The 15,536-nt window shown below is 40.3% G+C and overlaps 1 protein-coding gene across 4 annotated transcripts; it reads right to left on the bottom strand.

The window, feature by feature from the left end:
• Window positions 1-495: 495 nt before the first annotated feature.
• On the bottom strand, window positions 496-14,512 carry rhot1b (ras homolog family member T1). Of its 4 annotated transcripts, none has more exons than XM_086296136.1 (20): window positions 14,108-14,512; window positions 13,062-13,120; window positions 12,819-12,900; window positions 12,673-12,716; window positions 12,533-12,586; window positions 12,320-12,372; window positions 11,130-11,238; window positions 9,953-10,054; window positions 9,716-9,814; window positions 9,502-9,610; window positions 9,288-9,408; window positions 9,006-9,090; window positions 8,388-8,533; window positions 7,744-7,844; window positions 7,467-7,597; window positions 6,983-7,066; window positions 5,183-5,305; window positions 4,871-5,073; window positions 3,158-3,280; window positions 496-1,711 (listed from the first exon to the last, which is right to left on the bottom strand). In XM_086296136.1, the coding sequence occupies exons 1-20, from the start codon at window positions 14,166-14,168 to the stop codon at window positions 1,594-1,596; spliced, it is 2,007 nt and encodes a 668-aa protein (XP_086152262.1). In that variant the 5' UTR covers window positions 14,169-14,512; the 3' UTR covers window positions 496-1,593. The 4 variants fall into 4 exon arrangements, with proteins under 4 accessions (XP_086152262.1, XP_086152258.1, XP_086152259.1 ...); XM_086296132.1 differs by having other exon boundaries at window positions 14,083-14,510; XM_086296133.1 differs by lacking the exon at window positions 14,108-14,512 and adding an exon at window positions 13,891-14,057.
• Window positions 14,513-15,536: the final 1,024 nt, after the last annotated feature.

The following is a 15,536-nucleotide window of genomic DNA, read 5'->3' as shown; positions in this document are numbered from 1 at the left end:
TGAGCACTAATTCTAACTTGTATTTCACTGCACAGAATGAGTTGTTCTCAATTTAGGGAGAGGACCACTTGCTGAAGAGCAAAACTGGATTTAATAAGCCAAGACATTATGTCGATAACCGCAACACCGTGTGTGTGTATATATATAAAAATATAAACATGGACAGTCTTGAGTCAGAATCAGACTGTATGGCTCACAATCTGGTTTTAGCCACTGATGGAGATTTTTTTTTTTAAGCAACGCTGCCCTCTTGTGTTAAGGTAAACCTTATTTCCAAATTGTTGCATACCGAATATAATCTGGAGAAAGACAGGCCCAGAAGAGGACAAGAGGAAAGTTAATAGTGTAGTAAACATCCTGAATATAAAAGCATGAATAAAGTTACTGTTTTTCAATAATTTAATTAGTTGTGAATAAATAACGGAGTCTTCGGGAGATAACAACTTTCAAAAAAAGAAAATCTTTGAATAAAATAACTCCAGTACACCACATTGTTCAGATATATTTATTCAATGTAAACTCTTGGAAAGGCAGGGATGAATGAATACAGAAACCAAGCAGTGAAGCAAGTAGCTGCATGTGGTTGAAAATGAGCATCTAGAGAAAATTATTACACCTTTTGTAACCAGGAGAGATCAGCGAGTCCTCGATTTTGGGGACTTTACAAGCAATGAGGAGAAGCTGTGAAGACGTTGGGCTACAATAATTCTTAAAACACTGAACTGTCATCAAAAAGTTTGAAGCATGCAAACTTTATGACAAGTACTTGCATACATACAGATAAAATGTAAAGTGACCAACATAGGAAGACATGAGAGAGCGCAGCAGACCTTTCGTTTCACACATTCACTTCCACTGATATAATCTTGATCCGCTCAGGTAGCAACAAAAAATAAAAAAAATAAAGCAAACATTTAAAAAATAAAATTAAAAAAAATAATGTGCATCCAGGCATTTGGCCATTAAAGGAAATCCTCATTTCTGCCAGGTGATAATGATGAAAGATTGTGCTGTTAATAGCTCTGCAGTCAGTGCTGAAATGTGACTCAAAAGTGGCCTTTTAGACACAAATAAATCAAACGTACACATAGTCTACGCTATATACAGTATTTACATCTTCTTCTAAAGAATTACTTGCATATGGTACACATCACAAGCCTTATCGTACTGAAAGTGACACTAAATTGTTCATCATATCAGCAAGCAACCAAAAAAAAATAGCTTTTTACGTAACTCAGTATGACTAATCAACCTTGTTTCTTTTCATATAAATATATTATCTTTATTTGCACAGGACAGATTGAGCAAATTAGCATTTGGTAGAAAATTAAATATTTCTTTGTATCGTCCCCAAAGAGAAACAGAAATGAAAATGCAAAAAAACAAAACCTAAATGTTTGCTTATTTGCACATAAATCTCTTTTTTTTTTTTTTTTTTTTTTTTTTTTTTTAAACGGGGCTTATTAAACAACAGAATTATGAGTGATTTTCCATAAAGTTAATTCAATGAAAACAGGAAAATCAAAACTTCCGACTGGTCAAATTAGCTTTTATGTACCCCGGGTAGTGAGGGCTGGACTGAATGCTGAAGGATCACCGCGTTTTGAGCAGCACTCTGTACATGGCAAATCCCAGCACTGCAAACACTGTGGCTCCAACGCTCGCTCTCAGCCAGAAGGTCGAGCTCTTCAGGTCCGCTTGGCTAACGTGTCTGTTAAATAGAGGGATGCAGAGTGTAGAGACATATGTAAAGAGTTAAAAAACAAAAAAAACAACTGATTTTCCGTATCATACAACCCTGTTTTCACTTGGCTTTAAAATTCATTTTTGTGCGACTGGGTTAAAACAGCTAAGATGTAGTTACATTTGTCGCCATCATGTGTATTCATGGTGTCCGATTTAACTCACATCGTGTTACTGACTATATGACCGGTACGCCTGTGGTGGATGAGCATGGGAAAAACCACTGAGTTAAACTGATTTAAGTAGGAAACTACACTACAAAAGACATGCGGCTAAGTTTCTCCCAGACAACCCGGGCAGGTTGTTTGAGTGACTCGTGTGTTGTTGTTGGGTTATTACATCTGGATTTAACGCCGTCAACTTGTGACTGATCACCCAAGATGATGCATTTTAAAACTAAGTGTGAACAGGATCACAGATAATTCATCACTAGGACAGAAGTGACTCACAGACATCTCATCCTCTTTAACATCGAAACAAAAATTAAACTATTTCTCTTCCCCGATTAGCTCTCAACTTTCCAATAAAAGTGACAAACAGATCAAATAAGCAGTGACATTAGTTGTAAAGAAGGATCGCATAGAAATGAACATTGAGAAAATATTGATGAGCGGATGACAGAACAAGCAGAGAGCTGTGACATATTGAGACGCTGAAGCAAAAGCCAGTCAAACAGATGAGGGACTTAGAGGTTTATAGTTACGGATGCATGAGACAGCGAGACCAGAAATGAGTTGTGACAACTCTGTTAGATGAGACGGCTGAGGCACAGTGACATATGCAAAGCTGATACCAACAGAATGACAATCAGATTGAAGTCAAACACTGGGAAAAAAATGATGATGATGAAGTCTTTATAAAAAAAGAAAGCAATATCAAGATTGAGATGAAAAAACAGAATGAGCAAAATGAGGACAACTAAAAAGGACTGTAGAGGGAAAGCGAGTAAACTTAATGGCCTTTCTATTCTTCATTACAGAACAGCAGTATAAATGCAGTATAAGAAATAAAGTATGAAAGACTGGAACTTCAACAAAATCAGATTAGACAGAAGCAAGCATCATATATGCCGTGAGAAGCATTTAAACAGATCTACAGCAACACTGAAGGCTCATGTTGCTCCAGAGGAAAGTTACTAATATTGAGCAAATCGAATATTTTCTGTACATTTGTATAGGAATGAGGATATGAGGTTTTTGCATGGATGAGTTAAGGTTCACCACCATCCTCGAATTTGGCGATTAAGAATTAACGGGAAAGAACTGGTCCCTTTGGTGCAACCAGCCGGGTCTGCTGCTGTGTTACAAATGATGATGCCACAGAAAAAAAAAGCAGCTTAAGAATGAAAACGTGAAAAACATAAAAATGATAAACGCCAACACGTCAACAAAGATAAGAGAAGTTTGTAAGAGACCTTCGGAGTACGACAGCGTAGAGTTTGGCCCTGACCGTCTGCAGCAGCTCAGAGTTGAGGAAGTTCTGACACAAGCAGAATGTGCACCGGTTACAAGTGCACATGCAGCGCAGCCGGGCGTGGCTGAGGAGAGACACAGGGTACGTACACGCACACACGCCAACAAACATACAGACAAACAGGACACATACGACAAACAAAAACAAAGTTAAAAGCTGAAAGAGGCCGCCACCATTAAAAGGCTCCAGTGTAGTTCAGATCACAAGAGAAGCAGCTTGATAAAAGGCTAAATGTTTCTCCTTTTGAGAGAAAAAGAAAATGTTACCTAATATGCTGATCTTTTAAATATTATTTCTACAAAAACAAAGAAAAGAAAATTCAAGCAAATTAAAGAATTTTTAAGAAACCTGAGAAAACAGAAACAGTGATAAAAGCAAAAAAACAAATCTCAATCTACCTGAAACCGTCACTAGAAAAGGCATTGGCCATGGAGGCGCCTCCAGCTTAAACACTTGAATCTCAGACAATAAAGTTGACCTCCTCAAGATTAAAGTCTCTGTGCAATCGTATAATAGCACAACGTGCAGCGAGGTGATTTACGTTGACAGTAAAGTGAAGCCTGACTGATGGCATGAGTGTGATGCTCAGGGAGAGATCACTATTACAGCTCAGCAGGAGGCCCCTGTATCCACAGTGGAAAACACAGTGGCATCAGACTAAAAGCAACATGTCCAGAGACCAGTGAAGTGCATTAATGCGTGTCGAGTGAGGCGCATGATGACAAATACTGACACTTGCAGACAGCAGGACCATCCCCAGAGGGGACCTGGGAATATTACACAGAGTACAGCTCTGTATTTAAACTGTCAGACTAATCTTAACCATATGGGGGGGGGGGGGGGGGGGGGGGGAGTATTCTATGATTCATCAGATTTATTTCTACAGTTGGGTCTTAAAGGGCAGAAAATCCTCAAGGACTACAGGAAACACAATTAAAACTTTGCAAGTTGCCTCCTTTTACAGCAGCAAACGAGAACTGTGACTCAGCTACTTCATCACCTCAGACCACAACATCCTCTAAAACTTATGTTTGGAGCCAGAGCGAAGGATTTAGAGGACTATATTGTCGGTCCGCATTTCCAGACCCGAGGGAGATATAAAGAATGCTCTAAATTGTATTAAAAACCTCATCCAGCACCAACAGCTTTAATAAAAATTACCAAACATAAATAATATAGGATTTATGTAATCATTTGCAGGAAACAAGAAAACTATGAGATTACATCTGCAGTTAATAAATGCATATAAATCTTCCTCTTCTGGGTGATGATTTATACTCATCATATCCTTATATCATAGTTAAAGGGTTAACAATATATAAATAGAAAAAATAAAAACAGGATATCATGAAGAAAAACATATTTTCCACAAATCTTCTCATTCTAATTTGTCAGCTAAGCTCATCTCAGAGCTGCGAAACTAAAGCTGCACTTCAATTAAAACTCAGACAATGCCCTCCAATAACAGACAAGACAGCTAAGTGGGATAACTTCAGTTAGCACTAATAAATAATTGGATTTCTCTGAATTAAATACAATTCACTATGTTCTTAGTTACCTTTTTACCCTTTCGGGAATCTAATCTGAAAATGTGACTCGTAACAAAGTATCACATTTACAGTCAGGTTGATGTTTCAAATTTCTGCATACTTACGGATACATAGCCATGGTGGTAAGTTTGGTGTAGATGTCTCTGTTGGGTGCTGAGGCTGCGTTACAAGTGAAAGACTGAGGCGGGGGCATCTTGTGCCTCCGACAGAACTCCAGAGGACTGCAGCCATACATCTGCTTGACCTCTGGCAGGTCTGACTTTGCTGCAATCATCATACATGGCGTCTTGCTGTCCATGAAGTATTGCTGAAGGAGAAAGACTCGTTAATGAATGATTATGGTTGTGGTGGTCTTTTGTTTTAAGTGGACAAACATCTGTGTTTTGGTACAATGTGAACACTAAAAACAGTTTTACCTTGAAAACCTTGGCGCAGTACTCAAAGGAGTAAGGGTTGCTGACGTCATAGACTAGGCAGACGATGTCACAGGCCAGATCAGAGTCAGACAGGTAGTCGAAGTCAGGAAACACTTCGTGAAGCTGGAGAGGTAAGGTGGTTAGAATTAAGTGGTTAAAGTGGAAATACTCTCTTTTCTAAATCTCTTAATTAAAATCCACTAAGCTAGAGGAACACAGCTGAGTTTGAACCTTAGTTCCTTTAATTTGACTTCAAGGTGGCACATCCCTAGTGGTCACAGTTGCTTAAATAGTTTGTAGAATGTGTGTGGACTTTATGTTAGATGCTGAGTTTGACTCAGTTTAATGTGATCTCATTCGGCAGTGCTGCTGGCATTTTTCAATTGCTTCCTAGAATTCCAGTTTTTAAAATTTGTGTGTCTAGGAGGTGCGTTGGAGTTCATCTAGTGTTTGGAAACAGCAACTCTTGGAATGAATTTCATTTTAGGGTAAAAGTTGCAGGGACACAAATCCGTACACAGTGAGAAGTGTACAAGAAAATGTGTTTTCAGTGCATTGGTGAGGGACACACAAAGTGCTGGTTTCCCTTAGACCAGCAACTTTGTGTGTCCCTGTCTTACCCTGCTAGCCAAGTTAATGAGTGCAACCAAGTGAAAAAAAAAACAACAAAAAAACAAAAAACAAATAAAATGAGCATTCATTGTGCTCCAGATCTGATGACCAGATCACCAGAGGGCCCCATAGACCTTTGTTGTTTCTGTTTGACACAGACATTGATGTCTTGTCTCAGTGCAGGTTTGATGTCCATGATGAAATTGCAGACACACAAGTTGAGGAATTTGTACAGGGAGCGATCTAAAAATAGCAGCTGTGCTGTAAGCAGAACCAGTGCAACCCAGAAGTGCACAAGCACATGACATTACAGAGGGAAAATGGTCAAAGTCAGATAGATAGATACTTACTTTTAGTTAACTACTGTACAGTAAGTATCTAACCAGTTTAAAAACCAACCCACAGTGATGAAAACCAAAGTGATGAGAAGCACACAACCATCCAAGGACAACAGAGTGAATCACACTCATTAATTATTTGTTCTCCAGCTGCCTATAAGTGCCAAGACAAACAGGGTTGTTGTGCTTCACTATGGATGCCAGGACAGAGGGAGTGGAATCCACCCTGGAGGGTGAACCTTTTAAAGGTCCTTTAACCAGTGTCAAAACAAACAGTGCAGTCAATGTGCAAATCAATACCATTTCAACTATTGAGTTTCATCTGCTAAATGTTGCCATCTAAAAGAAGCCAGTTTGCTATGGTATTTGATATTTTGCCTACAACTTTACAACAACTGTTCCTCTGTATCCCTACAGCACATGCACTGTGCTTGCACTTTGTCAAAATAGGCACAGCAGTGCTAATGCCTTTGTTAAGCAAGTACAAATGCTGGCTTGACAAAAGCATTAGGCGAGCATGATAAGAAGCTTACATAGAGCGAGCTAAGAACAGCCAACCTCAAGCTGGGCTGGCCTTCATGGATCACAGTTGACAACCTCACGTACAAGACACAGCGGTACATGCACAGTACAAAATGTATTTGTACCGTTACTGAAGGTCAGCACATACATAATGTGTAATAAAAGTATAGGAGCTACATTAAAGTGCCCAATATGAGAAATAATTAGAGTAACTTTATGTTAAAAAAAAAAATCTGCCTGGAAGACAGTGTCCACACTGCAAGGATAGAAGATATATGTGCCGTCATGTGTTTTCATTAATGATTAAAGCAGTGTGTTTGATACTCACGAGAAGGTATTTCTCCTGGCCGTAAACATAGGTTGTATTGATGGCATAGTAGGATCTGTGCTCCTCTTTAATGGTCTTCTGGCGCTGAGAAGACAGAAGAGGATCTGGCGTTAATTAAAACATGATGTGAATGACATTTTCAATACATGCAGCAATGCAAAAATATATATATTGACGTAATTTCAAATGTACAGAGTTAAGGCATTTAAATAAACCTTTTTACTGGAACTTTTTTTTTGATACTTGCTGTGTCTCAGAGTAAACACGTCAGTCAGGGTAAAGCAAAACATGTTTATGGCAAAGCCTGAAATCCAGTTCAGGCAGCCGAATCTAAGCCTCTCACATAATACACCCCACAAACATGCAAAACACCTTTCTGAATACCTCTTCAATATGTTACTGCATGCCTATGTGCACTGCTCATTCTATAGCTATTGCAATGCTGGTGTAGTGGATGGCTGAGCTGGTGCTTAGTTCTGCTTACCATGAGGTTTCTACCCAGAAAGGCTTGTAGGAAGCCACTCTTGCCACTGCCAATGTCTCCAAAAACATTACAGCGGAAGACGCTGCGCTGGGTCTGCTTCTTCTGCAGGTCAATCTTCTTATCCCTGGTCACTGCACGAAGGAAACCACATACAAACACAAGTACCAGAGGATCAGTTCAGACAGCTGCTGTGCACAGTCCAACAGAGTCAACTACACCATTTAACTGTTCTTAAAACAGTTTTGTGATTAAATGAGGATTACATGGTAGAGTTTACCTGTAATTCCTGCAGCTTGGGACTCCTGCTCAGCAATTATTGAGTAACCAAGATACCCCAAATACTCCAAACATCTTTGGACATCCAGATAAGTTGTTAACCTGAACAAAAGGCAGCTGAAGTTAAGACACATGAACTCATATACAGTAATGTAACTAATATTATTTTATATTTAAATGACAATATTAAAATCATCAGTTTATTATTTAAATAGTTCTTCGTTGTGTCCCTGAATTGTCCTGACCCATCAGGGCAAGGACACAGGACGTTCCTGTATCAGAATTTGGCTGTAGGGTTGTAAGTGCTGTGGGGTGGGACCTCTATTATTTGGGCTTTCCCTGACAGATCCTGCAGATAGCTTACTCAATTCAGATGCCACATGAAAACTTTGGACTCTTTGTTATGCTCTCTCCTGTCAGTGCTTTTTAGAGTGTGGTGAAAAGCACTGGAAGTGGGAGACCATTGCCACCGGGGAGGAACATTACTTTAGGGATATGTTTGGTTTACACTGTGTCCTTGTAAATGCCAGTTTCAAAGGTTTCTGTACAGGTGTCAGTGGTTTTATTGTTGTGGCTGATCAGTCAATCGGAGCAATCAACAAGCAGAAACAAATAAACATGGACACCAGTTTAATGCCTACTTACGTCCACTGTGAGAGATACCCCTGGTAGGTGATCCAGCCTTGGTCATTAGTGCAAACTGTGTTATTGACATCTGGCCCCCAGGGCATGTAGGGAAAAACATCAAACAAGTCCCTCAGCTCCTCTGGTGACAAGGCACAGTCACGGTCCTAACAGACACAAGGATCAGTTACTGTGTACAGCTACACCTAAATAACGAACGGGGTGCTCGTGGCAGGAATAATTTCCTGTGGGATTTTGTGGGTGAATGTACACTGAACAAACTGCTCTAGTTTGATAGACTTCAGAAAAAGAATGGCCTAAGCTGGCTGGCTGTCACTTCTACCTGAGAAAACAAACATGACAGACTGAAGGCACACATTCACAGCAGGACACTAATCACTATGAGAGAAAGCAGATCTTGACACAAGCTGTCACTTTCACTCTTTGACTCGTCTAACCTCATGGCTAATTCTCCCTGCCAATCCCTCCTCAGCTGCAAGGAGTTACATCACACCTCAGCAGGTGGTCACACTTGACTGTGGGAAAGTGCCTTCCTAAATGTCAATCAGCAACTTCTTGTTTGTGTCTCATCAGGGTGAAGGCCAACATAAATACAGAACCGGATATACAGGACTGTACCTTATCGTGTTTGTCAAAGACGCTCTGGAGGAAGAGGTAGGCATTATGGTTGAGCTCAGTAGTGCAGTCTGGGGGAATTTTCAACCTAGAGAGGGAGAAATAACATTTATTCATATTTAACACATAAAATAAATGCAAGCATATTTACAAAATGTATCAAACAAGCAAATACGGAAGGAAATGATTCAACAGAGTGCCACAAACCAACAGACGAATGGAAATATAATGAGGTGCAAGAGCAGGAGCAGATTTTAGTTGCTTAGATGTCAAAGTAAAACTCACGGAGGGAAGAGATAGTCCTGATTTAACTCCAGGTCATCATCATATCCAAATCGCCTGAGTACTGTCCAGGTTGTTTCATGGCGTCCTCGCTGAATGAACAGCGTGTGGAGAAACAAAAATCCTGGAGAGGAAAAAATAAATAGATCTCAGGAATCCCACTGTGAGGCGAGCTTGTATATACATAAGCATCAGAAATACGTCCCATCACTCCTACCTTTAAGAGTGAGGCCGTTGTCACACACGCCATCAATTAAATTCTTCCTCACCACATTTTTTACATCCTCTAACGCCTGAGGCTCCAACGGGGTGTTGAAGCACGTCCGCTATGGGCAGACAGGCAAATGTTGTTATCTGAATTAGCTCAGCGTCTCCCACCGAAAGGAGGGAACAATAAAGACCGCCTGGATATTCTATTTTAACCAGTTTACCTGAAAAAAGTTGAGCTCGTTGTCGTTGAGATTACCATCGTTATCTAGGTCTGACACTTTGAAGATTCGAGTGAGAGCTTTTACACAAAGTGGCTTCATCTGAAAAATCAGGGACACACATCAAACGTTCTTTAAACAAAAGCAGGTTCTGCTAAGAGTTCAAATCCAGCCCTTAATGCAAAACAAACTCAGAACACTAAACAGCTCAAGAGTCATGTAGTGTACATTTATCCTTACATCTTTTTTCTCTGGACAGTAGAGGGGACCAGTGGGGTGGAGAACTGCCTTTTGAGCATAGTAGAAAAGCTCGGAGATGTTCTTCAGGTTCTTTGCTGAACACTATAAACAACAAGGAAGAAGAAAATGTGCACACATGTGCACACACACAGACACTATGTTCAGTGCTGTAATGCAGTTCTGGTATCGAAGTGGTTCATTTGAAAGCCCCATTAATACGCAGTGTGAGGCTTCTTGATCTCATAAGTATTATATGCGGCACTGTGAGCAAACAGTCCAGTCAGCAAAGGGTCATCCCTATTTACCTACCTGTGTGTGTGTGTGTATTTTGGTGACTAAGTAGTTGCCAGACAGGCTATTAACACACGTGATCTGTCTGAGCGGCGCGCCCGGTCCAATTAACAGACTGAAAAAAACCCCCACAGGTGTCAGGAGGTAGTGAACTAACTTCAACAGAAAGCAAACTTGGTAGAAACTGGTGAGGGTTTTTTGGTTTTTCATATCGAGGAGTTGAATTCGTGCTGAATTCAAAGTTCTAAACAGGTTATGGCTTAAACTCGTGACCCTTTACAGTTGTTTGACTTCCTAGATTTAAATACTTATGCAGAAATACCACTATTTTCAGGAAGAATTAAAAAAGGGAACCAAAAGGCATCACTCACACAAATGCAACAGGCCAAATTAGGTCAGTGTTTACAAGCAAGACAACAATAGTCAATATACTGTAAGTGGCAAAGATTATCTTTAGGCTGTTATCCTCCCTAGTTTATACTTAAATATCAAGTTAGCCAATCACACTGCAGCAACTCTGTTTCTATATTAACATCCGCAAGACTTTAATTGTTTAACTGTTTAAATGACATGTCTGTTAAGATCCCTTAAAAGCAACAATGGCTAAAGTGTGGATGTCATTATTAAGAGAAAAAAATGCCGTTCTTCTTTGTTCCTGTAAAGATGGAAGTTTCTGCACAAAGGTCATTGTAATTAATTGTTATTAACTCTGTTGTGTTTCTTCCTCTTTAGGTTCAGCACAAAATAGAAGAATGTACTGATGTCCACTGTCTGAAGCAAACTATTTAAATACTTGAATCTAAGCAGATGATTGTTCTTGCAATCTGCCATTCTGTGTTTTATTGTTGAGAAATGGTGGCAGCAATAAGAGTGGTGACTGTCTCACCTCAACGCAAGTCTCTATCTCACTGTACTGATTCATAATGGGAAGTATGGTCTCCATGCTGCTGTGCTCCACCAAATCAGACTTGTTCCCCACCAGGATCAGGGGAACCCTGAAAATGTCAACACCACAAAGCAAAGTGATTAACAGACAATAACTGCTTGATATACACCAACTAGCCCCTTTATTAGGTATACCTGTTCAAATTATTTTTAACACAAATGTCTAATCAGCCAATCACACGGCAGGAGCACCATGCATTTAGACATGTGAATCTAGTTTGTGGCATTTTCCCCACACAACCATCTTTAGGGTTTACAGAGAAAACTGGCAGATCTTTGGATGAAAAGGCCTTGTTGATGCAAGAGGTCAGAGTAGAATTACCAGTGTTTCAAACATCAGCAGAAAGGCAACAGTATAAAGCACTTAAACAACAGCAACCGCTGACCAAAGACGCTGGTGGTGATGTAAAGGTGTGAGGGTAATTTTGCTGGCAAACTTTTAGGCCCCTTAGTACCCACTGAGCATCGATTAAACACTTCAGCCACCTGGGTATTTTTCCATGTCCATCCCTTTATGACCACGTCTTCTGTTGGCTGCTTCTAGTCACAAAGTTCAAATTGTCTCAAACTGATTTCTTGAACACTTGACACTGAGTTCACTGCACTCAAATAAGCTTCACAGTCACTAGATCTCAGTCTAATAGAGCACCCTTGGAATGTGGTGAAAGGGAGGAGTCACATGATGGATTTGCAGCAACTGTGTGACGCCATAATGACAAGATGCAAATCGCTGAGGAATGTCTACACCAGGGAGAGCTATGGTAGTTCTGACTGGCTCCAACCCAGTACTAGCAATGTGTACCTAATAAAGTGACCAGTGAGTATACATATCAGTTCTTTTTTTGGTGAACCTGCTTGTGTGAAATGTGACACTTCTACTGCTGCTTTTTGCTTAGAGTGAAGACACTGTAAGGGGGAAAAAAACAAAAAAAAAACCAAATAATCATCCTGGGAGTGTAGGTCATTACATTAACCACTACTTGAAAATTACCAGGTTTGGCTTCCTGCTACAGGACCTAATATTTTGCAGCTGCCTGTCCTGTCACACACAACTGCACAAACTGAGAATCTGATCCCACTCTCTTCTTATATTTGGTGGAAAACAAAAGCCCAGAATATTTCTGTATGTACCTGCTGTCCTTGTCTGTGTTCTCTGTAATGAGGGGGATCCAGTGGCTCGTCACCTATGAAAACACAAGTAGATACGATAAAAGATTTTCTCAGTTCAGAGAGACATGATACCCAATTCTTTAGTATCACGCTGTCACACCAGAGTCTTACATATTATACAGTTCAGCTGATATACAAACTAAATATGGAAATTCTGGCAGCAGAGGAGCTCACCTTCTCTATAGACTTCTTGTTGTTGACAGCGTAGACAATGCAAATCACATTTGCCTACAGGACAGATCAACACATAAGCATTAAGCTTTTACATGAACCCGAAAACTTTTCACTGAGCAAAGCAAAATCCACAGACTCACCTTGGAAATCTCCTGAAATAACTGCTCATCCGTCTGCTCTGCCTCTGTGGAGGGAAGATGAGCTTGCTTAAGTAAAACAAGGATGCGCCAATTCTTTATTTATAAAACACACACGCACACACACAAAGTAATGTTCCTTCAAATACCAGAGTAATCCACAATGTGTGTGGGAACTCTCTCCGGTGTAACATCAGCCGGTATGGTAATTTCTTCAGCTCGATAGGGAACCTGGGATACAGAGATGTTTAGAGCTGGCTACAGAGCGTAAATAGCACAGTCAAATCAATGCAAAATAAGGTGAATAGTGGGCACGTTTAATCCCAGATGGGTACAGTAACATTAAATTATTAAGTGATTAAGTTTCTGGCAAAACAGGAATGCATTCATACCACATCTGGGAACTCCTCACTGACCAGTGACATGATGAGAGAGGTCTTCCCCACCTTGGCTGCAGATGGAGAGAAGGAGACATATTTAGTGTGTTTAGCAAACCCTCATTACTCATAAGCATAATGTATTATTATTACTGAGACACGTTTCTGTAGATGTTTAAGAAAATACAGGTTAGATGTGTGACCCATCAATTTTAGCCTTCATTTTTGAGGACACCAGATGTCCCACTTTATGGGAGCAACTTTGGAAGTCTGTCATTTCTTGTGCAAAGAGAAAGTTGCCAATCACTGGATGCACCTCTTCTGAAACTCAAAGATGACCACCAGTCAGATATCAGATAAAATAACAATAAAAAAATGGAATACGCAGGAGTACAAAGAGCATATACCAGACTGTTAAGTACTGTATTTAGCCTGAAACTGAGAAAACGTGTGGAGACAAAGTACTTCTTCCTGCACAGACATAACCCCAATGTGTAAAACAAAGCCCATCACATTCCAATAATTCAGATGCTTGAAAGGCTGTGATGTTACCTGATAGAACCCAACTTTCAAGGAGATAGATAGATAGATAGATAGATAGATAGATAGATAGATAGATAGATAGATAGATAGATAGATGCAAAGTGCAGTGAATTCACATGTATACTGTAGAGTACATGTGAAATTAGGGCAATCAGATTGCAATACCATCAAGAGTGTTCACCATCAAAGTGGTAAACTGAGGTTAGGTGAATAATAGAAAAGAAATTATCCGCCTAACTGCTCTAAAAAGCTACAGTGGGGGATAGCATGGCCAAGATAAGCTCCAATAACACATACAGACCTCTAAAGCACAAAGCAGTTGCAGAACGAGTGGCCTGAAACAAATACAGAGCTCATCGCGATGAAGACACTGCTCAGCATCACATGTCCAGCTGTCTGGCAGCAGCAGTGCAATTCAAAGTGTGCACTAAAAGGCTGACTCTGCAGTCAACAAACACACTGCAAACACAGCTTTATCTAAAGCCTTACTTACGCTCTCCCACTAATAATATCCTCACGTCTTTGCGCATCTTCCCCGGCGTCGTCAACCACGTCGGCAGACCGGTCTGTGTGCAACATTTATGCTCCTGTCTGTCTGGATGAAGGATACAGCCAGCCACTTCTACGCGGCCTGGCTCGCTTGCTAACAGCTACGTTCGCATTTCAGCCCCCGTCTGCTCAGCTTCAACGCAAACTCCACACGGTTAGAGAGAGCCCTACAAAACGCTGTTCTTCTTTCTTACTGTACTCTACCGTGCATACTGTCACACAGCCAGCAGGGAGCTCACACGAACAGCCAGATAACCACACAAACTTGACTGTTACAACACCATCGGCTGCTAGCTGTCGGCCACGCCCCTCCTCGGGTCAGCTGAGTGCGTAAAGCCGAGATGAGCTCGCGCAACACTTAAAAACAAAACAAAAAGTCATGTAAAAAAATAAAAATAAAACTATCCCCCATGTACTTGACCAAGAAGTGCGGCATTAATCTGCGGGTTTGAATTAAGACAGGTGTGAGCTCTATCTGCGATATTTTTTTTAGTACTGGGAAACTGGAGTGGAGTGAGAGATCTTACTTTTTCCTCTAGCTTTGAATTTCTGTCAAAAGGCGCTATCTGGAGGAAAAGAAAAAGCAGCACGTGCAAGTCTGAGGTATTAAAAGAGTGGCGGTTATGGTCTGTTTTTCTTTTTTAAGTCAAGCGGCGATACCTGCGTAATACATAGACAGAATAAGATTTATGGTAAGAAGATTGAGTTATTTCTTTTCTTACACACACACAGACTATGAAATAGACTTCTACCTTATACTGCAGGGGGTGATTTAGTTTTTTTTTAAGGACATCGGGTGTTTATTGAGATGCTTTCGGCTATTTTGCCCTTGTGTGCATTAAGGTGGATTCCACACTCCATAAGACTCCATCACTACTGATTTCCAGTCCAGGCTGCATAATTTGGCAAACCTCGGCCTTTTCTCCCTGTTTCTCTTCCTTAAGAATGGCTTCTTTACAGCCACCCTTCCACTGAAACCATTTCTGATGAAGCTTCAATAAAAGGTAGATTGATCAACTGAAGGCCAGGTGTATCTCTCACATCCTGTGTCAGTTCATTGCTTGATATTTCTCCTATTTCTTAAGAACATGACTTTCAGATACAGTTCATCTGCTATAGATAGCTTTTTTTTTTAGACCTGGCACTTCTTTTGTTCTCCATATGTCCAGTTTTCTAAGAACACACTGAACACTATTCTGAAATATGTCATGCTTCTGGCCACTAGCTCTTTGGTAATCACCTTGTTGATGCAAAAATACTATTTTATGTCATCTTGATGCATTCTCAATCATCCAGGTAAGTAAATCTCCAAAAGTTGATTCTATTCATCTGGACGTAGTGTTTTCAGTGGGAGAAACGTTTCATCATTCATCCAAGTGACTTCTTAAGTCTCAGCTG

The sequence above is a fragment of the Aulonocara sp. 'chitande type north' Nkhata Bay genome, linkage group LG6 (genome assembly GCF_057382095.1).
Source record: "Aulonocara sp. 'chitande type north' Nkhata Bay isolate Kocher_YH1m ecotype deep benthic linkage group LG6, A_spYH_male_GT1.1, whole genome shotgun sequence".
In the NCBI taxonomy this organism is placed as follows: Eukaryota; Metazoa; Chordata; class Actinopteri; order Cichliformes; family Cichlidae; genus Aulonocara; species Aulonocara sp. 'chitande type north' Nkhata Bay.
This window is presented reverse-complemented; position numbering and strand designations above follow the sequence as displayed.